The sequence below is a fragment of the Harpia harpyja genome, chromosome 12 (assembly GCF_026419915.1).
Source record: "Harpia harpyja isolate bHarHar1 chromosome 12, bHarHar1 primary haplotype, whole genome shotgun sequence".
NCBI lineage: Eukaryota > Metazoa > Chordata > Aves > Accipitriformes > Accipitridae > Harpia > Harpia harpyja.
The window spans coordinates 12,841,189-12,863,660 of NC_068951.1; the positions used below are offsets into that span (position 1 = coordinate 12,841,189).

Below are 22,472 nucleotides of genomic sequence, written 5' to 3' on the forward strand. Positions count from 1 at the left end.
TTGCTCACCACCCGCCAATCGACACCCAGCCAGTCCCCGAGTGGCGATCCCCCGCCCCCATTTCCCCCCAGTTTATACACTAGATGTGATGTCACAGGGACACCTGCAGAGTCACTGCTAGAGACACTGTACAACCACTGTGGTTCCTGGAGGGTCCCACACAGGGAAGAGTTCAGCTAATAAACATTCATTTAACCTACCCTGGGGGAAGAGTGGCAGAGACTTGGGTGCTCTCGGTCTGTGCTGCTAAACCGAGGAGTTTCTGTTACAGAAGGAGAAACACAATTGCAAGGTGCAATTAGTTAGGAGTGAGCTGAGGAACAGCGCTGGTGAGCAGCTCCTTTGCTTCTCTGTACAGCAGCTTGTTCAAGCACATCGTTTGCCTGATCCAGCAGTATGCCACTACCCTGCCTCATTGGCTCAGCTGTAACAGGGCAAGGATTTGGCCATCAGCTGGATTTGCACTGGGGCAGGGAGAGGTGCTGTGGCCAGGGGAAGAGGTGATACTTTGCCAGATGAGCTCCCAGTACAACTTGAGCTGCCCTGTGCTTAAGATCAGCAGCTGGAGATTGGTGAAGCCTGTTCAAACCGTCATCCAGGTGCCTCCTCTTGCTGCTCCTGCCTATGCAGGGGAGTGCAGAAGGAGCAGCATTCGTGGACCCTTCCAGACCACAACAGAGACACGGGGCAGGGTGGGTTAGGGAGGTGGGATGGGGAGGGCTGAGCAAAGCAGACACCCTTCAGAGGTGGTGCCTCTGTAGGTGGATATGAAGACAGCTTTTTCAACCTCTAAGAGCAGCAAAGGATGAAGAGCACCATGGGGGAAGGAACCCTGTCCCTGTAAGACATCCACAGAAGGAGTGAAGACTCTCAAACCATGGCAAAGTACTGCCTTGCGTCTTCCCCACCCAAAAAACTGGGGAAGCTCTGCTTGAGTATCAGGCTGTGTCTTCAGGTGGGTGCAACAGGAGCCTCCCAGCTAGGGAGCTGGGGTGGGAGGTGGGTGCTGCACTGCCTTGGCCTCATGCACCCGTGGGGGAGTTTCCAAGCCCTGTGGGTCAGCCCCGCTGGGGTGCCCGCTGCAGATAACACCCTGCTGCAGATAAAAGCGCAGGCACAGAGGGGACCGTGGTGAGGACAGCAGATTGCAGGTGAGAGCCTGGCCCATTGCATGCTTTTGCTTTCATGGAGCACTTGTTTCTGTACCATGGGTGGGGGATGGGGGGGGCTGGGGCTGTGTTTGGAGCACCCAGCTGAGGTGTGCGTTTCCCACTGCTTGTGTGATGGCTTCCCCCACCTTGCTCCAGGGCAGGCAGAGCCACTTTCTGCCTGGCACCAAGCACAGCTGGAGCACAGCGAGGATGTGGCTCGACCACATTGCTCCTGCTGCTGGGGGCTCCTGCACAAGGAATGGGTTTAGCTCGGCATTTTAGGCTGGACTCTGGGCTATCTTTGCCGGCAGCTCCGTGGTGGGTGCTAAGCAATGTGCAGTAGGCACAGCTCACAGCTCTGGGCATATGCTGATAAAGCTGATTGCTTTGGAGCAGCCTTGGGAGGTAAGCGCATCAGCTTTGGGCAGAAACATCCCAAATGTCTATGTGTAGAGGGCCTCCCATGCTGCCCTGGCTGATCCCTCTTCCCCTCCAGCTCTTCTAACCCCATGCACCAACACTCCCTGCATGCCCTGTGTTGCTGCCCGGGCTCCCTGGCAAGCTGCCTGCCTGCAGCACTGGCAGTGTGTTCTACCCCCTGCTCCCTTTTGTGTTGCCTCCACAGTCCCAAAGCAGTGTGTTCCCACCAGTGCCTGAGGTGCCTGGGACAGGAGGCAGCTCCCTTTCCATGTGCCACTGCAAGGACATCCCTGGCAGCACACTCACTTTTGGGGAGCGTTGCACTGGGAAGGGGACACCTTATGAGCTCCCTTAACATGTGCCATCAGCAGTGTGGGCACTGACCTTTCCAACGCATGGTGAGATCCACAGATTCTTGGTTTTCTTCACTTCTCGCCTTTCTTTGCAGGGATGAAGGCAGAAATCTTCCTGGGGCTGCTGGTGATCCTCAGCCTGTTCCAGGCATCTGTATCTTCTTCCTTTGGTATTGTCTTTTTCTTAGGTTTTGCGGATCAGGGTCTTTTCTGAGTAGGAAAGATAAAGTTAAGTCTAGAAGAGCCTGAATTATTCTGTTGTAAGCAGCAAAGTCCTGAAGAGGTGTCGGAAGGAGCATAGTCAGTTTGTATCTACTGTGACAGCAGTCCTGGCTGTTTCACGTTTTTATCAGTTAACATCCTGTCTGATTTCTTAAAATCATGTTAAAGGAGAGGTCAGTTCTGGGAACCGCTCCATCCCCACAGTACAACGGTCTCCCTCCCTGCAGTCTGTGCAAAGCAGTGAGCGCAGCCTCTCCTGGGAGAGTGCAGTTCAGCCCTGGGGGCTGCAGTGCCAGCAGTGGGCAGGTCACTCACTCCCTTCATGCTATTTTTTATGGAGGCTGAAAACTGAACTCCCCTCTTCTCGCGGGGGGGGGGGGGGGGGGGTTTGTTCCTGTTCTCAAAGTGAGGAATGAATTATTGTCTCTTTCTGAAGTGAACTCGCTTTGGCTGCTGCAGCATTTGGTGAATTGGAGCTACCAGGGGCTGTGGAGTTTGGGGATGGGGCAGTCACTTGGTGCTCTTCCAGCCCGGAATCACTGCTCCAAAACATATAGAGACCTCTGCCTGTTAATTTGCAATGTAAAATCCTTCTGGAAAGCACATGCCTGACCTTTCATTTGTCTCAAATGGTGGTCCTGGCAATAATTTTTCTCACCAATATTGTTGAAGAGGTGAACTCTGGGTTGATCAGGGAAGATATTTTAAAGAATCTGGGGAGAATTAGGAGATATTTATCTCCTTTGTGCTGATTTCTGAAGTTTTCTTCTTCCCTAGAAGCTGTAGAAAATGCTGTCACTCAGAGAAGCCCACCAGGGGCTGTCCCCTCCTGTTCTGTGACCCGCAGCCAGCAGATGATGGGGACACGATTCACTTTTCGGAGCTCCCCCGAGCAGGAGGGGGAGCAGTGAGGGTGGCAGGAGGTTGCAGGATGGACTGGGGAAAGCAGTGAGAAAATCAGGCTGCGTACCCTTCTGCCTTGATGTATAGGGGGATATATATGAGCTTTGGCCAATTGGTGCCGGGGGAAGGACCCAAACTCACCATAGGTGTATTGGCAACGTGGCTATAACCAACCTAGGATCAAAAGTGGGGGGGTAAAGACAGTGATGAGAAAAAAATGCAGACTAGAGCTCTTAATGCTTGTCATGGCAGCCAGAGGTATCTGTGCAGGCTCTCTGAAGGCAACTATGGCTGGAGGTGTAGAAGTAAGATGAATCACATTAATTGGGGTTGCAAAATACCTTGAAGAAATAGCAACTGCTGTCCTGTGAAACAGCAAGGAGGGATGATGCCTACATCTCTCATGGTGGCTATTTGAAGCCTTCACTGATGGAGATACCCTTTTCATGCCCGGGATTGACTCTCTGAGACTCCCCTGAGGAATATATGTATATACAGATATCTCTCTCTAGAGAGCGAGCAGCAGCAATTACTTCCAGCACTGCTGTGCCGATATCCCTGGGTGCTGGAGGCATGAAGAGAACCCCCATGCAGCACAGGGATGGTTCCAGGTGGGAGTCAGAGCTCTCACCTCTGCTCTTTCCTTTCCCTTACCGAGATCTGCCAGAGGAGCTGTCAGACGCATCCCTCCTGAGCAGCGTGGATGAAGCCAAGCAGCTGGTGGATGCAGCCTACAAGCACACGCGCGACCGGTAAGAGTCGGGGCTGGGCTCAGCTCCCGGCACACGCTGCGTGCCCTGCCTGCGCTGCAGCGCCACCAGCTTTTTCTCCTTTCTCCGGCAGAGCGGGCAAGGGTGCGAGATCCTCCGGGAGCACAGTGGGCTGTAATCCGGCATTTTGCCTGCCTTCACCCTGTTTTTACACCACATCTCCAGTCTGTGGGGTCACTAAGAGCTATAACTCTGTCCTCCTTCATGCATGCCGTTCCTCCCAGCTCAGTATTGCTTGGCTTTGTTTCATTCCTCAGGGATACTCCAAGGAGGACTGGAGCCAGCACAGGCTCCTCCTGATTTCTAGTGGTTCCCTCCTATGGAGGGAGCAAACCGCTGTAGGCTGCAGTGAAAATGTTTTGTGGGATCTGCCAGGAGACCCCAGCTCTTGCCACCATGGTTTGGGAGCGTACAGCTTTGTACCAGCCCATACATACCCTCCTTCAGTAGCCATCCTCTGAAACCCCTCGCCAGCTTAGGGACCCCACCATCTGAGAGGAGGCTCCAGCAGCATTGAGACAGGGTGACTTGGAGACATTTGGGGCCTCTGGATGGAGACTGGCACCCATACACATTGATGAGCTGTGTAACAGCTGAGTGATGTTTGGTTGCCTCAAGGATGTAAAGACCTAAGATTTGTCTTCTGGCAGGTGGAGCTGGGCAATTTAAGATATTCCCTTCCTGCAACTCACTCTGCTCCTCTGCTGAGGGTGGCAGGAGCAGCCCTGGTCTCTTCCAGCTACCGTGCAGGGAGGTAGATGGCTCTGCCTTTGTTTGCAATTCAGACTAGTAACACACCAGGAGAGCTGGGGTGCCTGACGCTCCAGTGGATAACCTGCAGGACTCTGGCTTTGCCCCATTTCAGTCCTGCAGATTTTGTTTTATTCTTCCTTGCAGCATAAAGGAGCACCTGCAGAACGATGCATTGGCCCCAGTAAAGCTTCTGGGATATTTCAAACAGCCAGTGGCAGGGACTCGGGCTGCTGTTCGGGCTGCAGATTACATGGAAACCACACTGACCCTCCTCAAAGAGAAGCTGCAATGGGCTGTGATGGGGGACTTCAATGTCACAGGTAGGGATCTCACTTTGCTGGGAGGAAGGCAGAGGCGAGGATATGGGGCTTGGTCACTGGGGCTTTGTGGGGCTTGGGAGGAGGGAATGAAAGGGGGTTATGATGGGCCATGACTCAAATCCCTCCCACATGACTGCAGTGAGGAAAAGCTGAGTTATTTTTCCATCTTAAAAAATTATTTGGGAGTTTATTCGTTAATGAAAGTGCTTTGTGCACTTCCCTGGTTCTTTCTGCAATATAGTGGTTAATGTACCAATGGGTCAAAGCTTGTAAGACTTTGCTAGATAATATTCTTTTGCTTGAGTAGGGAATGAGCAAACACAGAGGATGTGACTCACAATAGCTCAACCCCACGGTAAGTAGTTTTTCTGCCAGACTTCAGCAAGCAATAGCCAAAGTCACTGCCAGCTTGTTCTGCATCGGGAACAGGATGCTGTGAGAAAGGCACAGAGAATGAGAACAGAGCAATGTGAAGGGACATTTCAGCACGTGTCTTGAAGGAGCAATGTCCTCCATGAGGTGGCAGTCCTGGCCTCCTGGCAAGACCAGTTTGCTGGGAGCAGGAGGCAAATTAGGGGCAGTAAGAGAAACAGTTCAGAGAGGCACGGGGAGGGCTCCTGCCATATAAAGATTAACTCATGGGGATCCCCAGCATTACAGCAAAGCACTGGCAGGCCAAGACATCCGTCATGGGGTGCTCCAGCATTGCTCCAGCACGGGGTGAGAGGGAAGAGGGAGGCAGGGCTGACTGTGCTCAGCTCCAGCCCCTCCATCCAGGAGTGGTGCTCCAGCACTGCTCCAGAGACTTGCCAGACCACACAGGTGCCACCTCTCATCCGCCTGCCCAGGAGGCAGCAGCGGCTTCTTAAACCATGCTGTGACCCAAACTGTTGGTGGCAGCCGTGACTAGGAAACCTCCAAGGGACTCAGGAAGGACATGGTGTGCTAGCAGCAATAGCCAAGAAGGCTTTGCTGGTTGAACTTATCTCCCATGCATGGGGAAAGCTGCACAGTGGAAATGCAAAGCCAGCATCCCCTTGTGCTGCCCAGCCACCTGACAGTTTCCTCTCTAGGCAGCTCTGAACAGTGGTGATACACACTGGTGGCTGCTTCACAGGGGGAAAAAATCTTGTAACACACCACTAAGGATGACTGTAGCTGTTAGCAATTTATGGTGGAGATAAAAAGGGAAGGGAGAGGAAGGAAAAAGTATCGCTAATGCTAGAAAATCATTCTGCTGCTGCACAGGTCTAACATGTAATTATAAATAAGATTTGACCACAGCTTTGTTGGGTTTAATGCTTTCCAAACCAGAAAAAGCAATCTGTTGCTCTAGAGAGCAACCTCAGCAGATCTTTGAGCAGGAAGACCTTAAATGACAGCTCCTTGTCCTCTTCCAGATGATACTGTGATAAGAAACCATTTCAAAGGTACAAGGAAAATTTTTCCTGAGCCTGGGAGGCACTACAAATCCAGCAGGGCCCGTATGTTCCTGTATGTTTATTCTCTGTTGTTACCTGGCAGACTTGCTGACGCCGGCTCAGCTGGAGATGATTTTCAAGGCAAGTGGTTGTGACCAGCAGGATAAGAAAATAAATTGTGGCGCTTCTTGCCGCTACCGAACGATCACTGGCGAGTGCAACAACAGGTGAGGGGGCTGTGTCAACAGAAGGATGGATGGATGGGTCCTCCTTCAGCAGATCTAGACCCACGTCCCCAAGGATGATCCATGTAGAATGCCTTCTTTAGGGTTTTACAGCCCACAGTGTTGTTTCCTAGATGTGTGGAGCTTTTAATTACAGTGTTGCTTTGAGGGTTCTTGGTACTGTACATGAACTAGCTCTTGGATCAAAATGCGAATAGCTCTGTGTTGGGGACTGAGTCTGTAGCCCAGGGTCTCTGTCATCAAGCTGCGTTTTTCTGTGAAATGAAGGTGCATAAGTCTCTGCCCCTTTTCTCTGACGTTAAGCTTTCACCTTTGTTTTCCACCCATGGTCTGAGGTCAAGGGTCCTTCCTCAGGCTGGATGACACAAGGAGTCACCAGCAACCTGAGTTCTTGCCTGATAGAAGCTGAGGCTTGGTGTGTATTATTATTATTGTTGTTATTATTAAACCTGAGGCTTATTGATAGCACCAAACCCATAGGGCTGCAGCAGCTCCCTAACCATTGTACATCGCCGTGTTGTCCCATTCCAAGGTTCCTGTCTCTCTCCACATCCATGAGCTCTTGGCCCTGCCATGATCCTAATGACACTAACAGTTTGTTGTTCTTCCATTCACTCTGATAGGAGAAACCCATCACTAGGAGCTTCAAACAGAGCCCTGGTCAGATGGTTGCCAGCAGAATATGAGGATGGCGTGTCAGTCCCCCACGGGTGGACAGAAGGAAAGCGTTTCTCTGGATTCCCCTTTCCACTGGTAATGTTTGCAACAGTCATCTGAAAATGCAGTATCAGGGCTTAGGGATTGCCAGTCCTTGGATAGATCACAGGCATCAAAGTGCATGTCCACCAACTGGCATGGTGGTGATCATGAGGAGGAAGTTAAATTCACCAGCTTCAGGTTGATCACAGGAGAATCTCCACGGTGGTCTAACAGAAATGCTTTCTAACTCCCATGCTTTCAGGAACAGCAACAGAAAATTAATCTGATTGTTGCAGAAGTGCGGCATAAAGAAAGAATTACACAATGTTTTCTTTCAAATTAAGTGCATTTAAGCCAAAGCCAAAGTAATTTACTCACCTTTTTTGATTTGATTTGTGGAAGCTGGTTGTCTCCTGAAAAGCAATATGCCAGAGGATAAAATGAACAAGTGAATCCCCAGAATAAAAAATATCCAGCTAGAAGTCCTGTGTGTAGGTCCATGGGTGGGGTGATCTGTGGGGGTGCATGTGGCTCTCGTGGTGCCTGGACAGGAGCAAGGACACTGTGATGTGGTTTCTGGTCACTTGGGCTTGGTGCAACAACAGCACTAATGAGGAGCTCTGCGATTTTCTGGTTGTGTACCTTATGCTCATGCTTTCATTGTACTTCCTAACCCTGCTTTACAGCACAGTGTCAGGGCTTGAGCAGAATTTTGACCGCTTTTTTTGTAGTAATACATGAAGAAAGAACTGGTGGCGGAATTGTGATAGATGGGGAAGGGAGGAGAAGGGAAGAGGGCTTTGGGAGTGTGTCCTGCTAGAAGGAGTTTACTGAGATAACTTTCAGAAATTCCCAAAGACTATTTTTTTTCCACACTTCTATTTCAAAGTGGTATTTTAAAATCTTTTGCCTCCCTTTCCCAGACTATTCAGTATGGCTCTTGCTTAGCTGCTTCCATATGTCCATCAAGGGATACTCTTGGCCTAGAGGCTCAGAAACCTGGCTAGAGCCAGAATAATGCAGTGCTCAGGGGGCACTCAGTAATGCCTTCCAACTCAGAGAGAGATTTTGTTTTTTTCTGTGAAGTCTAAGGAACACCTTGTGAATTTTTGCTGATGACCTTACAAACTGATGCACCCATGCATACAAGTTGCACGTGTTCTGCCTTCATCCCCTGCAGGTTCGAAAAGTGTCAAACGAGATTGTCCGCTTCCCCCCCGAGCAGCTCAGGATGGACCAGCAGAGATCACTCATGTTCATGCAGTGGGGCCAGTTTATTGACCATGACCTGGATTTCAGTCCAGACACCCCAGCCAGAGTCACCTTCAGTGGCAAGGTGGACTGTGACACCAGCTGTGCCAAGCAGCCCCCTTGCTTTCCCATCAAGGTACAGACAGTCTTCTTCTTGCAGAAAAGAGAGGGAGAGAGTATCTACCTTCCAACCAGGAGATGTTGGTGGCTCTCCTGGTCCTTGGCCATGGAGGGACATCCTCCCAGAGCAGGCCAAGGGGTCAGACCGCTCTCTGTAAGGTGACGGTGCTGGGTCCCAGGGGCTGTCCCCAGACGTCAGGCACAATCACAGCTTGTCTTTCCCCCATTTCCAACCATTTACCCATCTCCCTCAATGATATCGCTTTGCTTTGGAGGTATGGTGCAAAGGCAACATGGGTGAAGCCTGGATTATAGTAAATGTGTCAAAGACAGGAGATGATGGCTGTCAATACTGCAGCAAATCCATACCCATTTGATGGTTAAATGCTCAGTAGTGCAGGGGGCAAGGAAGTGATGAGCATCTCTCAATAGTGGCTAAGGCATTAGCATGATAGTCACGTTGCAGTCTCCACTCCAGTAAACGCTTAATGATGTACATGTCTGCCCTGCTCTCCTGCCTTTGAAGATGTACTGCAGCTCTCGCTTTCCCATCTACCTGTATATCATTTCAAGGAAAACTGCAAAGGGATGGAGCATCACTGGGTATCTGCCCAACATGCATTTGAGAATGCAGGCAGGGTCACAAATTCTGGATGACAACAGTCCACAATGTAGATATGGACACTAGACTCCAACATGAGATAGGAACACCTGAGCTTTAAAGACTCAATCTAACATGTATATATCAGGGAAAAAAGTTTAGGGATCCGTAAGACTGTATGGAAATTTAGACATCTCCAGGCTTTTATGCATATTTGGGACTTGGACTCCTAAAATGGCATCTCTGCTGTCAATCTGACCCTTTATATCTGGGATTTATGACTGATCTCCACACTATCTAGCATGGGGACTGTCTTTGAAATGGCTCCTGCCTGGCATTTCTTATGGCTGTAGTATCACAGTGCAGTTTCTGCACCCCTGAACTGGTGATGAATTAATCTTCTATCTTTCTGCAGATCCCACCCAATGACCCACGAATTAAAAACACGAGAGATTGCCTTCCTTTCTTCCGCTCAGCTCCTGCTTGTACCAGCGGCAGAGCAATTCGAGATCAGATCAACGCGCTCACCTCCTTTCTTGATGGCAGCATGGTGTACGGCAGTGAAGTGCCTTTGGCCAACAAACTGAGGGATCAAACCAACCAGCTGGGCTTGCTGGCTGTTAACCAGAATTTCACTGATAAGGGGAAGGCATATATGCCCTTTAACAACATGCAGAAGAGCCCCTGTCTTACAGTCAGCAGGGAAGCTAAAATCCCTTGCTTTCTTGCAGGTAAGTTGGGTGCTGGCACCCCTAACCCTGAAATCCAGAGCAAACAATTCCACCAGCGCTAGTTAATTTTTTTTAATTGTTTGTTTTTCTTATTTAAGTAAAAAATGGAGCATAGCAAAACATCATGAAAGACTGAAACAGGCTGTGCTAGGTAGGAGAAAGGTCTTCACCATCTCCAAGTCTTCTTTGTGACTATATGCCTGGGGTGAAGCTGCCCCATCTGTTCTCAGCAGCTCTGGTGTAGGGCCCAGAGAGCACATGGGGCTGCTGGAGGTGACCTGGGAACCAGTGCCATGATGGAGCCAAGCAAATGCAGCAATAGCAGACTGGCCAGAAGGCAATGGCTTGTCCATACTTGTCATTTGGAGGCTGTGTCTCTTCCATCAGGATAGGTACAAGTGTGTTGGTGCTGGGCTGGGTCACCTTCATGAAACATTTGCCCGTGCTGCTGCACATGAGTGCATCTGCTGCACTGTGAGAGGAGCTTAGATCCCAGCTGGACTGAGAACGAGGCTAGCCACAGACCAAGGTGACCTTTTAAGATGTGTCCCCACCACTGAGAAGGCTGGGGGTGCACTGGCAGCACACCGGCCAGGACATCAGCATAGGCGTTCAGTCCACTAAGACAGCCTCCTGCTCCGTTTATCCTTATTCATGCTTTTGGTATCCTCTTGACCACTTCTTCAACCCAAAATACCTCCTTTTGTCCTGGGCACAGCCTCCCAAAGCCACACCTCCCCTCCAGCCAAAACACTGCACAGCCACTGCAACCTTCCTATCTGCTGCCGTTTGCTGTCTTCTCCTGTCCCCAGCACACAGAGACAAAATAACTGACCTGGAGCCCTGAGCATTGGTCCCTTCTCCCTGGCCCTCACTAGTGAGGACCAAGACGTTGCCACAAGCCTGCAGCACCCCAGAGAGGGATATTTCTGATACGCCTTGTGAATTAGTGTCTCACTCGCTGGTTCTTGTCTTTTGGCGACTAAGACCTCCTGGCTAACTCTGCTGGCTCTGGCCACACTAGGCTGCGCATGGCACTGCCAGAGAAAGCTTGAGGGCACAACAGATCTCATCAGCTGTGGAGCTGATTTCTATCCCTTGGCCCCCTACATATCTGGCCCAAACTCCTCCGGACAACATCCCCATGGTCCTTGGATACCATCAGGACCTGGTGGTGGGACTGGTGTGAGAGCTCTGCTTGGTGTCATCCTCCAGTGCCCTCCTTTTAAGTGCTTGGTATTTTATGTTTCCTTCAGCCTCTTATACCTCTCTATCTGTCCCGTCTGTTGCTCCCTGTCTTCAGCTTCTTCCCCAGTTCCATGCAGGTCTCTCCCTGGTGAGGACCATGCAGGACCTGTGGCCAAAGGCAGATGCCCAGTGAGAAGCAGAACAGACAGGTGTATTGGATGCTTCCCAGGGTGGGCTCTCAGCCCCCAGGAATCCACAGCTAGGGGCTGCTGGAGCAGTTGCTGTTCCATAGCTGGGTATATAGCCATCAATGAATTTATAGTGAACATTTCAGGCTGGCTTGGAAGCTCCTTTGAAAATTCAGCGTCTTATTTGTGACTTTTCCGGTCCCTGAGAACTGGGGAAATTTTATGTGTGCAGTTGCCTAATAGGGTTCAGTGATTTCCTACTGGAGCTCTGTTGGAAGCCCTGGGTGTATGCATTCTGCTTGAGGAAACTTCACAGTGCTTCTTTTGTTTCTTCTTCCGCAGTCTCTTACAGACAGCCTTTGGCAGTAAATGAAAAGGGCTCTGTGCTGAATGCAAGAGCAAATCCCTCTATTTACTATGGGACTAGGGGACTAAATACGACATATTTACTTTTCTCTGAGTGCCTCTTTATACTCTCATCACCTGCTTGCTCTTGGGCTTCCTGCCCTAGATGTTTGAAGAAGGATTTAATATTTCATTGTGATGCTCTTTGTAATTTATTCCTTCAAGTTGTGACTCATTTTGCTTTTACTTTTACCCACCAGAGAGCTTGACTGTGACTGTCGTCTTGCTTTGGCCGTAGTTTCAACTGGTTTGAAGGATGCCTTCTGACTTTCAGAGCTCCCTTGGCCATCCTGACTTCCCTCTGCCCATTTTCATTTCTTCACTTGAGCTGTGAGAAAGTCTTTCTTAGATGGGAGTCTGGAGAACACCTACTTGTATTTAGCTTCTTAAGTTAATGGTCCTAGCCCTTATTTTAAAAAAAGCCTTCCCCATCTCTCTGTGATGCTGAGCGCAACCATGGTGGCATCTTGGCTGTTGCTGCCAAGCAGAAATTTGGCTTCTCACTGGTGCTCTCCAAGCCTCGGGCCCCAAACCCTGGTTTCCTCCTCCTCCTGTGTGTTTCTTACCCATCTTCTTCACAATGCAGATATTGAGACATGTAAAAATTTCTCTGTGCGTGCTTCCCAATGTGACTTTCGCCTCCTTCCAGTGGGAAGCAGCCAAGCACACGCAGGTCACTGGCAGTACAAGTCTGCTTACTTGTGATACTCCTAGGTGATTCTCGAGCAAACGAGATGCTGGAGCTGGCATGCATGCACACACTCTTTTTGCGGGAGCACAACCGCCTGGCTAGAGGGCTGAAGAGACTAAATCCCCACTGGAATGGAGAAAAGCTCTACCAGGAGGCACGAAAGATCCTGGGTGCCATGATCCAGGTACCAGCTACAATGTCGTATGTCCTGGGTCTGCTGCCTTGTCTTGCAGTCTCACAGAATTAATGTGATGGGCTGTGTTAGTGTGGGGTGTCCAAAGGGTGCAGTATTCTGTGGTGCAAGTGACCAAATTCTTTCCACCAGTCCCTTTCGTCCAAAGCAAAATCACATGGTGATACCTGAAATAACAAGCACAGAGGGGGCCCCCTGAATCTTTGATGTCCCTCTACTGTTTAATTTCCAAATTGCTTGATGGGTTTTTAACCGCACATTTTTGTTTGAGAAACTTGGGGACAGAAAAGTCAGAGGAAAAGTTTTTCTAACCAGTGTTTGGTACAGGATAAAAATGGTACTGGAGATTTGGACTAAAATTCCTCTGGGTTGTGAGTCTCCTCCTCTTGAGAAGCCCCATGTGCTGCAACAGTGGGTGCAACCAGCCACGGCATTCCTCTGTCCTTTCTGCTTTGGGGCAAAGAGCCCCTCAGGACTGTGCTGCACCACAGACTTCACCCTGAATGAGATCCTAGGGTCACAGAAATATTTCTGTGCTTGGAAGGGACCTCTCAAGGTCTCTTGTCGAGCCTATGGTTTGGAGTAGAACCAGCTTCAAAGCCAGATGAGGTTTCACAGCCAACAGAAAAGGCCAGCTCCGATGAGAGAAGAAGACATGGGGTTTCGAAAGGCAGTGCTTAGTCGTACCTTATTGGAAACCTGTCTTCTTAGTTGGCTCAACAAACAAACAAAAACCAGGAATATCAAAAGGTTTAAGTTTTTAAAACTGTCAATTTAAATATTATAGTATTGTTGAATAAACATGTTGGGTAAGCCCATGTGGAGAGACTCAAACAATTGTACTAAAAGCATTGTCTCCATCATCATGTTTAGATCAATGCTTTGAACTTCTTGCAATTTTCAAACAATTAAGGCATTTTCACCTACTGACACAGAATTCAATTTTTTAAATTATATTGCGCAGCCTCTTCAATATCTCAAGGAGACATGAGACCAGGGTTGCAAATCTCTACTATGGGAGGACTAACACAGCTGCCTGTGGGTATTGATATAATCTGTGCCAACACTGTTGACTTTTTCTTCATCATCTGAAGCATTTAGGGTGGGAGGGAGGAGGAAATGCAGTTCTACCTGGCTGACAGGAATGGCCTCTACCTATAGGACAAGGAGGGAATATTTGGGAGGATTTGGCAGACTTTCATCTTGCTCTGACCTGCCAACATGTTGAGGCAGGGAGGAGCATGCCTGGGGACAACTGAGTGCCAAGTCCTCAGCACCAAAGGGCAGAAGATCCCAGTGCACAGGCAGAGAATGAGCGTGGGTCAGGCACGAGCAGTGTCTGTGCTTCCTGATGTTTCTGGAGCAGTTAGGTCCACTTTGCATTTTCATGCAAATCACTGCATGTTCATGCAAATCTCATTACTGCTAGAGAGTGTAGAGATCCCACCATGCATGGCTGGAGAAACCAGGAACCCAGGCAGTGGCCTGCAGTGCCTGTTTCTGTGCCTGGAGCTGCACCACCTGTGGCATGGTACAATGGCCAGGTGCAGAAGAGGCTTTGAACCGAGGCTACAGAGCCAAAGAAACAGAAATGTCACTCGGCAGTGCCAGAAAGGATCCTCACCAGACTGCCAGAGCAGCTGGGTGAAGGTTTGATGAGGTGAAAGAACGGTTGGCCCTGGGGAGTCTCTCTGCTCCACATCTGTGCTAGCAAAATCTCCTACATAAATCCCATCAAAGAAGTCCAGTGTGACAGCTCCTGTAGTTTGAGACATGAACAATAACTTTGCCCAAAGAAACTGATGGCCAAGTGATTAATGATAGACACTTTCCTTGTTTCTCCCTAGTAGATTATAACCTACAGGGACTACCTGCCTCTTCTGTTGGGAACCAGTTTCCGGAGATTGATTCCTCGCTACCGGGGCTACAATGAGTCTGTGGATCCTCGAATATCCAATGTCTTCACCCTGGCTTTTCGTTTTGCTCATGCTTCAGTTCCCCCAACTGTTGACCGCTTAAATCAAAATTACAAGTCCATAGGTCCCAAAATTCAACTCAGAAATGCCTTCTTTGCTGTCTGGAGGATTGTTAAAGAAGGTAAAGCCTTTCTTGCATCTCTGCAGTGTAAGTTTATTTCGTTCGGCCTTTTCTGCCCTCTCTGGATGAGCTCCTGCTTCAGCCAAACTTAAAAGCAGTTTGCATTAAATGTGTTAAATGACCTTTACTACCAGACAGAGTTTTTCCCAACATAGCTGTTCTTTGCAGTCAAATGCAGCCCATCTTATTATGAAGCATGCAATTTGATTGCTTAATTGCTGTACACTCTAAGAATGTTATTCGAAGTATTTTCTTTTAATTCTTTAAGTGCAGGAAAATTGATTCTCTTGTAGTAGAAGCTTATAATTAAATATAAGCTGCGTTCAGCTCTCCTGAGCCTCTTATGCGCACACACTTGCCACCCTGCACTGCTCACAAGTCTCTGTGTAACTGTTGCAGGTGGTATTGACCCCTTTCTCCGGAGCCTGATGGCTAATCAGGCCAAGCTGATGACACAGCAGCAAATGGTTGTGGATGAGCTCCGGGATCGGATGTTTGAGCAGATCGAAAGGATTGGGTTTGATTTACCTGCGCTCAACATGCAACGTAGCAGAGATCATGGCCTCCCGGGTAAGTTGGCTGTGGGAGCAGAGCTTCCAAAGAAAAACAAGTGGAAATCAGGCACTCTTGTGATTGAACATTGAGAAACATCTCCAGCCCTGCTTGGCTGAAATTACCCTTTCCCAAACCTTTTCATCATTTCTGTACAACCATAAATAAGTAGGTAGGAGGTTGAGCAATGATGTCAGAGCCTGGCTGGAGCTGGAGGAGACACGTGGCACACGGCTAGAAGAACATGGGGCATTGCACAGAGCAGAGTCAAGTGCTCAGTAACTAACTTACTTGTATTGTTGTTCAAATGACAGAATTGGGAAAGTAGTTCAGCAACAAGTTTGCAGGAATTAGGGCCAGAAGTCCCCCATGGCTTCTCTCCAAGCATCTATAGTGGTCCAGCCCAGCCACACATGACTGGAAGGGCAGATCGCAATGTGTTGAGGAAAATCTCACCATAATTCTATAAAGACTGCGTCCCAGAAAAAAAAAAGCATGTCAGAACCACTTTCAGGGCTCTGCAAGATGCAAAAACCAGTGTAATGGCATTGCAAGATGGTCTTGAGAAATAGACTGTTGATAGGACTTTACAACTGGCTCATGGATGTGTTGTTGCCTAACAGTGTTATAAGGATGATGTAGTGCCTGGAGCTGCTGTGTCAGTAACGTCCTGGGAGATGCAACAGGGCTCACTTTGAAACTGTGGTGAAAAGCATGCCGGATTCACAGGTTTTAAGCCCAGACAGAGGCTTTGCAATACATCCAGGTGCATGGTCAGGTCACAGGATTGCTCTGCCTTTGCTGCAACAGATGGTTGCCATTTTTCCATGCTTTATCTAGGAACACTATTGTGCAGAACCTGATCTGAACCACAAATCCTGAATTTATAGCTTTGACTGCTGATCTGCTGCAGTGGAACTGACATGTATTTCTAGTACAAATTTGTGTTTAGCTCCTAGCCTTTGGGTCTCAGCCCACCCCTGAGTGCTACTGTACTCCTTGATATTAGACAACCTGTGAAGGTGATGACAGTATAGCAAGATTGAAAAAGCTTCCTAATTCTTTTTCTGATAAAGCAAATTCTCAGTCTCCTTGGACTGTTTGATAGTGGTGTCATCCAGGCACCATACACTGTATCTTTTTCTCTGAATTCTCCCCAGTTTTCAGACATCCTGCTCACAGCAGAGATGTATGCTGCTGCAGCATCATCTCATCTCTGCACCTAACAGTTCACTGAGTTGGCAGGTAGGAGAACACATTAGTGCCCCATAGACTTTTCCTCTACTTAAGCGGTCATTTGACAAGACAGTGAGTTGCAAATTGCCCTTTGCTGGGTACATGCCTTCTCCACCAAGATGCAGAATTATGCACCAGATGTGGTTCAGTGGATTTCCAGCTGTTTCCAGTACAGAAAAATTAGTCCAGCTGGAAAAGTCCGGTGGCCCTCTCCCACCTGAAGTAACTTGGGCTATGCAGAGCTTTCTTTGCAGTGTGGGATGGCTTGTCCCTGTGGCTAGACAGGGACACAAGTGAGACCAGCTGTGGGGAGGTACCTGGGCACTATCCTGTTGTACAGAAAGAGGTAGCATCAACATCTTGTCCAGATTCACTTTCAATGAAGGCAACATCAACGAGTTTTGTGAGGACCTCTCTCCTGTGGCTCTGTCTGAAGGTATCTGAGACTGTATGCTCTCTGAGCTCCCTTAGGGTTCCTGGGTCACAGTGAAGATGAGGCAGCCATTAGGCATGCCCAGACCCTTCATCTGAGCACCCACAGCACAAGGTTAGGAGCAGTCCCAGCACATGCAGGATCACATACCCGAACACAGGTCTCCTTTGCAATTTGAAATGCGCTGGGATTGCTCCTCTGAGTTTCTGCTGCAGCTTCAGCAGGCTGTGGGTCTCCTGTAGTTCCTTGGTCACATCACCAGGAGGTTGTTTGAGACACACCATGGCTCTGGAGCCTGTGCACAGGCACCTGCATTGCCACTGAGTGGAACAGCAAAATGGTACTGGAAGGTGGTGGAGCAGCTCCCGCTAGCAGAGATCACCTGCAAAGCCATGACTTTTCCACAAACAGCATTGAAATGCCAGGCAAGATGAACTGGCTCTGGAGGAGTGGAAAATCGATGTCATTAACAGAAATATGGAAAAATTTAGAAAAATATTTTAAACATATTGGGACCCTACCTGTGCCCCGGTTCTGGGAAAGAGAGGAAAAAATCTTTCCAGGAGAGGGAAACACACTACTGATCTGTCTGCTCTGATACCCAACTACTTGCAGGTTATAACTCCTGGAGACAATTCTGTGGGCTCTCACAACCTTCCGGATTGAAGACACTTGCTCGAGTGTTGAGGAATCATGGTTTGGCAAAGAAGTTCATACAGCTGTATGGGACACCAAAGAATATTGACATTTGGATTGGGGCCCTTGCAGAGCCCTTTGTGAATGGAGGCAGAGTTGGGCCTCTCATGGCTTGCCTTATTGGCACCCAGTTCAGGAACATTCGTGATGGGGACAGGTAAGAGAGGAGCTGGGTATTCAAACGCCAAAGGACAGAGGGAGAATGGAGTTTATGCGGATTTCTTTATGCAGATTTGGAAACTGTTCCAGTTGTTTGTTGCTTTTTTTTCATTACTCCACCAAATGTTTCTTTCCCTTTCTGGTGATGTTCTTATTCCCTGTCTAGATGATGGTTGAGATCCTAGGTTAAGATCACTTCCCAGCCAAGTGTTTTCACTCTCAGCCTGTTCACTGCCAATCACTGCTTGTGCAAATTGGATTGCCCTTCTCTGTGCTGATGGTTCACACCCCATGTGAACGTTTGAGCTCTTTTCCTCCTTCAGATAAGTGGTTTCAAAGAGTCCCATGTTACCATGTGTTCAAACAGCTGCTCACTCCAGCAAAGGGAAACATCTAAATACCTTAACAAGAAAAACAGGTGGGAAAGGTGGGAAAACCAGGATCTAGATGGGTTGACTTCACCAATTAGAAAAAAAGCTGTCAGGTTTAATCAGCCTAAATGGCTTGCACTGACAGTAGATGCTCAGCATCCATTGATGTGGTGGCTCATGCTTTCGGTAGTTTTGAAAATTTGCCTGCAGACCAAGGGATGTTGCTGAAGGACTAACACACTTTCAGACTTTGTAGAGAGTAAAAGAGATGAATTGTTCTCTCTTGGTTAAGTCCCAGCTCAGCCCAAGCTGCTTCCCTGGCGCTAGCAACATCCCTGTCCCCTCTCTGTGGGACTGCTCCTTCTGGGCTGCTGTGCCCTGCAAAAGTCAAACATCTGTCCACCTTCCATCTCCTGAGTTTGCAATACACAGCTTTGCACTATTGCAGCATCTTATGCACTTCTCAGGGGTCTTAGAGATGATTTTTCACTATTTCTCCTTTCCACCCTGGTTCTGAGTTGGAACCCTGCGGTCTGACATGTAGCAGTGTTTGGTCTTCACCTGCACCAGGATATGGGTGGGTTGGGGTTTGCTTGCCAGTCAAAATCATTCAAGTCATGTTGTGCTTTCAACATACCTAAAGTTCTCCTTCTTGAAGTTGCTTAGGGACATCAGCTGCAGAAGTGCGTTATATGCCCCATTTTAAGCTGCATTTCTGAAGCAAGGTCCCTGTACTTGCTGGCAATATTGCCTGAAAAATGGGATCATGAGCAGTGTTTCTGGGAAACTTCTCTGCCTAGAAAGACTTACTATGAGCTCAAAACCCAGTATTGGGAGCTTAAAGGCAAACAGTCTACTGCACATCTAGAAATCCTATTCTTATGGCAGGATACAAGAACCCATTTTTTTTAAGGAGAGTAATTATAGGGCTGGTTCCAGCACAGCAATCATGTGGATATAACCAGTCTGTGTAAAGTATGTGCAGAGTTTTCTGTTTGAAAGAGGGTGCCTTTGCCTCATTTGAGGGAACACAGCGCAAGGCTTTAATTCAATTGCATCTTTATTATATGTCCATGTCAGAAAAGCAAGTTAAATTATCCAGCTGGTAAGTCAGGGCTCTTGATTTAAATAACAGAAATTTAAATTTGTTCTTGGTGAAAGAAATGTGTTATTGGTGTTAATGGGAAATAATGTTGCAGGGGTCTTGAATGTGAAGAAGTCAGAAGGCAAAAATCTGTTGTGCTGTCTTCTTTCTCCTGCAGGTTTTGGTGGGAGAGCGGAGGGGTTTTCACTCCTTGGCAGCGCTCTTCACTGGCCAAAATCTCCTTGTCACGAATAATATGTGACAACACCCACATCTCTAAAGTACCAAGACATATCTTCCAGGTTAACAGATACCCTTGTGGCTTTGTGAGCTGCAGCCAGATCCCAAAGCTGGACCTCAGAGCCTGGAAGTCGAAGAGGACTGAGGAAGTTACAGAGCAAGGTATAAGGTTCAAACAGCAGATAGTTCCTGCCTGCAAACATGTGAGATAACCAGACCCTGAGGCTCTAAAGCAGAGCTGCCTAACCCAGGTCTGAACATATGTGCCAGGTACATATCTAGCACACATTTAGATGCTCCATTTCATCAGGCCCACTGTGAGTAGCTCCTCCAGCGCACAGATTTTCCAGCATCAGGATTGCAAGATCAAGCTAAGTACACTGCTCTGGGATTTTTCTGATTAACAGACTTTCCAGTTTAGCTTTTCACTGTTGATGCCCGTGCTTTTCTGCAAGGGAGGTGATGCCTGGATTGGGGAGGCTGGTCTTTCTGTCTAAGTGCTTGGTCTGTCTTTTGCACAGCTCTGAGCAGGCTGTCAGCACATCCTGGTCAAGCCAAAAGCAGCTCTGCACTTGGATAGAGATTCCCACTTTATGGAAGAGATTGTGGTGTTTGATGTCTCTAGGAAAGTTTTTGCCTATATTTACAGTATTTCCCTCAGCTGCCTTCAGGGTTTGTAAAATTCTTGAGGTTTAATGCTTTTCTTCCTAAATGCTCTCTGAAATCCCTGGGAAGTAGATGTAGGAAAGAATGGCTCTCCCCTGGGAAAGGTAGGCTGCTTCAGTGCCGTAGGGCCATGCCTTTTCGTAACAAAGCATCGCATTTCCTTTGCTCTGACAGTCAGGCCCTGCCATGCTCTCATGATGATATCCAGGCTGTGAGAAGCAGCAAACCTCTGCAGCTAACAGCAATCATTAGGAGCTCAGACAACTCCATCTGCTGTCAGCTCCCACTTTCTGTGAGGATAGTTCATTATATTCTCCGCAGGGCTGTGGGATTATCAGCTTGAAAGTATGGCAGGGCACAACCATAAACGCCATCTTCAAGGTGCCAGAAAAAGTGAGACCTGTAGGATCTTGTAGTCAAGGAGGGATCCCCAGAGGTCTTTAGAGCAATCAGGACTAATACCAAAGTTATCGATCCCTCTGTTCCAGGTTAACCTGGGGAAATAAATCACACAAGATAACAGGGAGCTGTGGCATGTCCTTTTCTCTTTTGTTAACACATTGCTTTTTATGTCCTGTAGAAGAAGCATCTGGTGACTTTTAATGCTGAACATTGAGGATTCCCCAGAAGTCCAGATTTGGGAAGCTGCTGAGGTGGATTATTATTTTTTACTGTGTTTATGCTTTTACTGCCTGAAATGTTTGGACATGGTTGCTGTCATTTGCTCAATTTAGTTTGCATGAAGCGTTTTCCGTGAGATGGAGTCCAGCAATAAAAGAACTTCATGAAAAGAGGTCCCAGATCTGTGCAAATCACTCAATATCACAAAGCAAAGCAAAATGAGTTATCCAGACGCTGACTCCCAATCAAACCAGCTGCTGGCTTTGGCATTTTCACGTACTCTGTGTTTCAGTAAGCTTTACTGTCAAAAACATGTTTTGGACCCTCCTTTCAAAGTTTCCAACTTACATAGAAAGAGATTGGGGCACTGGAATGACTGCTTATTCTTGCTTTCCATTTTTTTTGTTGTTTAAAAAAAGCACATCCTTCAGTTTCCAGAGAAAATCTACTGATTTCACGGTGCCTTTGAGTGAAGCAGAAATACCTGTCATGCACCCCAAATAGACTTGTTTAAAATGCCCTGTTTCAGGTTTTGCTTGAATATGGAATGAAGAAATTGTCCACATGGAAGAAAGCTGTTTTCTCATTGTTTTTTGCCCTTAGTCCAGAATGCCTAAGGTGTCATCTAGTGTGACAGAAATCTGTGACAAGTTATTCCTGCAGCCTGGTGTGAGCCAGAGTGACTTACCCCTGGGCCGTGGAGCTGATGGGATGTGTCCTGGCAAAGATAAGAACAGTCTTAATGTACAAGAAAGTAAAAGCTAAACTAGTTTTACTCCAATGTTGTCCCCTCAATATCTTTTCTTGAAAGGGATCAAAACCGCTTTCTCCTTCCTCTGTAGTCTGCTATGTTACTGTTATCGATCAATAAATTGCAATTTTGAGGTGAGGCCAAAATGTTCCTGTACTTCGTAAAAGGTGGAGTACCCACAGGTGAGTGGAGGATGATAGTAGGTTTTGTATGGGAATATTGGACAAAGTCGATTCAAGAACCCATGTGTTTCTAATGAAAGAAGTTATTTCTTGCCAAAGTCTCTGATCAGTACTCCTGTGTCACATGACACTATGAAACATTCCTCAGGGAAAGGGCCAGGGCAGGACGTAGTTCCAACAAACACTTGACAATAATCTCCTCCTTATCACCCCCAAAATGGCAAGAGTCTCTGTGAGATCCTTGGAGAAAAAGAAGGGGCATAGATACCGACTTCTGCCAGCACTTGGCCAGGGTAGAGGGGCAATGCTGGGGCTGCGTAACACCGTGGGTGTGTAGGCCGATAAACATAAGCCTGGACATGTTATGGAGGCAGAAAGCATGCAAACATGCCCTAGAGTGGGTTGAAGCCCACCGTTTCTTGGGTAAGTTCCTGGTGCTGAGAGCTACAAAGGAGTCAACAGGTTTGATGGGTGTGAGATACCTGACTACATGGGGCATGTCTCAATCTCTCTAGTTTTAGTTTTCTAGTATTAGTTATCTAACACCTGTACCTCCAGCCTCTGTTCAGCCCCTTGGGGACAGAGGAGGTCTCATTCCTTACCTTTTGACTTCAGCAATTAACTTAAGGGAGAGGAAATGACTGGATTGAAAATCGCCCACGATCTTTCTGTGTGCACTAAGCACAGAGGATCTATTTTTCTAATTTTAGCCAAGCACAAGGCTGAAATTTGGAAAATTCAGTCTAGCTTATCAACTTG

The 22,472-nt window shown here is 48.0% G+C and overlaps 1 protein-coding gene across 5 annotated transcripts; it reads left to right on the plus strand.

Annotated features, from left to right (window-relative positions):
* The first annotated feature begins 708 nt into the window (after nt 1-708).
* Nucleotides 709-21,667, plus strand: LOC128149314 (eosinophil peroxidase-like). 5 transcript variants are annotated; one of them, XM_052804372.1, is made up of 14 exons: nt 709-955; nt 2,020-2,094; nt 3,717-3,801; nt 4,717-4,892; nt 6,417-6,540; nt 7,182-7,311; nt 8,438-8,644; nt 9,645-9,960; nt 12,456-12,616; nt 14,476-14,722; nt 15,122-15,292; nt 17,559-17,796; nt 19,432-19,655; nt 20,740-21,667. In XM_052804372.1, exons 2-14 carry the CDS (start codon nt 2,022-2,024, stop codon nt 20,760-20,762), a joined length of 2,175 nt encoding a protein of 724 aa, XP_052660332.1. In that variant the 5' UTR covers nt 709-955; nt 2,020-2,021; the 3' UTR covers nt 20,763-21,667. The 5 variants fall into 5 exon arrangements, with proteins under 5 accessions (XP_052660332.1, XP_052660331.1, XP_052660330.1 ...); XM_052804371.1 differs by lacking the exon at nt 709-955 and having other exon boundaries at nt 1,233-2,094; XM_052804370.1 differs by lacking the exons at nt 709-955; nt 2,020-2,094 and having other exon boundaries at nt 2,543-3,801.
* Nucleotides 21,668-22,472: the final 805 nt, after the last annotated feature.

What these genes read in the sequence shown, in the direction of transcription:
- LOC128149314 (XM_052804370.1), top strand. Translation starts at nt 3,536, where the DNA reads ATGTATATACAGATATCTCTCTCTAGAGAGCGAGCAGCAGCAATTACT. An exon ending in CTGGATTCCCCTTTCCACTG is followed by an intron (nt 7,312 to 8,437) that starts GTAATGTTTGCA and finishes CATCCCCTGCAG; the next exon opens with GTTCGAAAAGTGTCAAACGA. An exon ending in CTGGAGGATTGTTAAAGAAG is followed by an intron (nt 14,723 to 15,121) that starts GTAAAGCCTTTC and finishes TAACTGTTGCAG; the next exon opens with GTGGTATTGACCCCTTTCTC.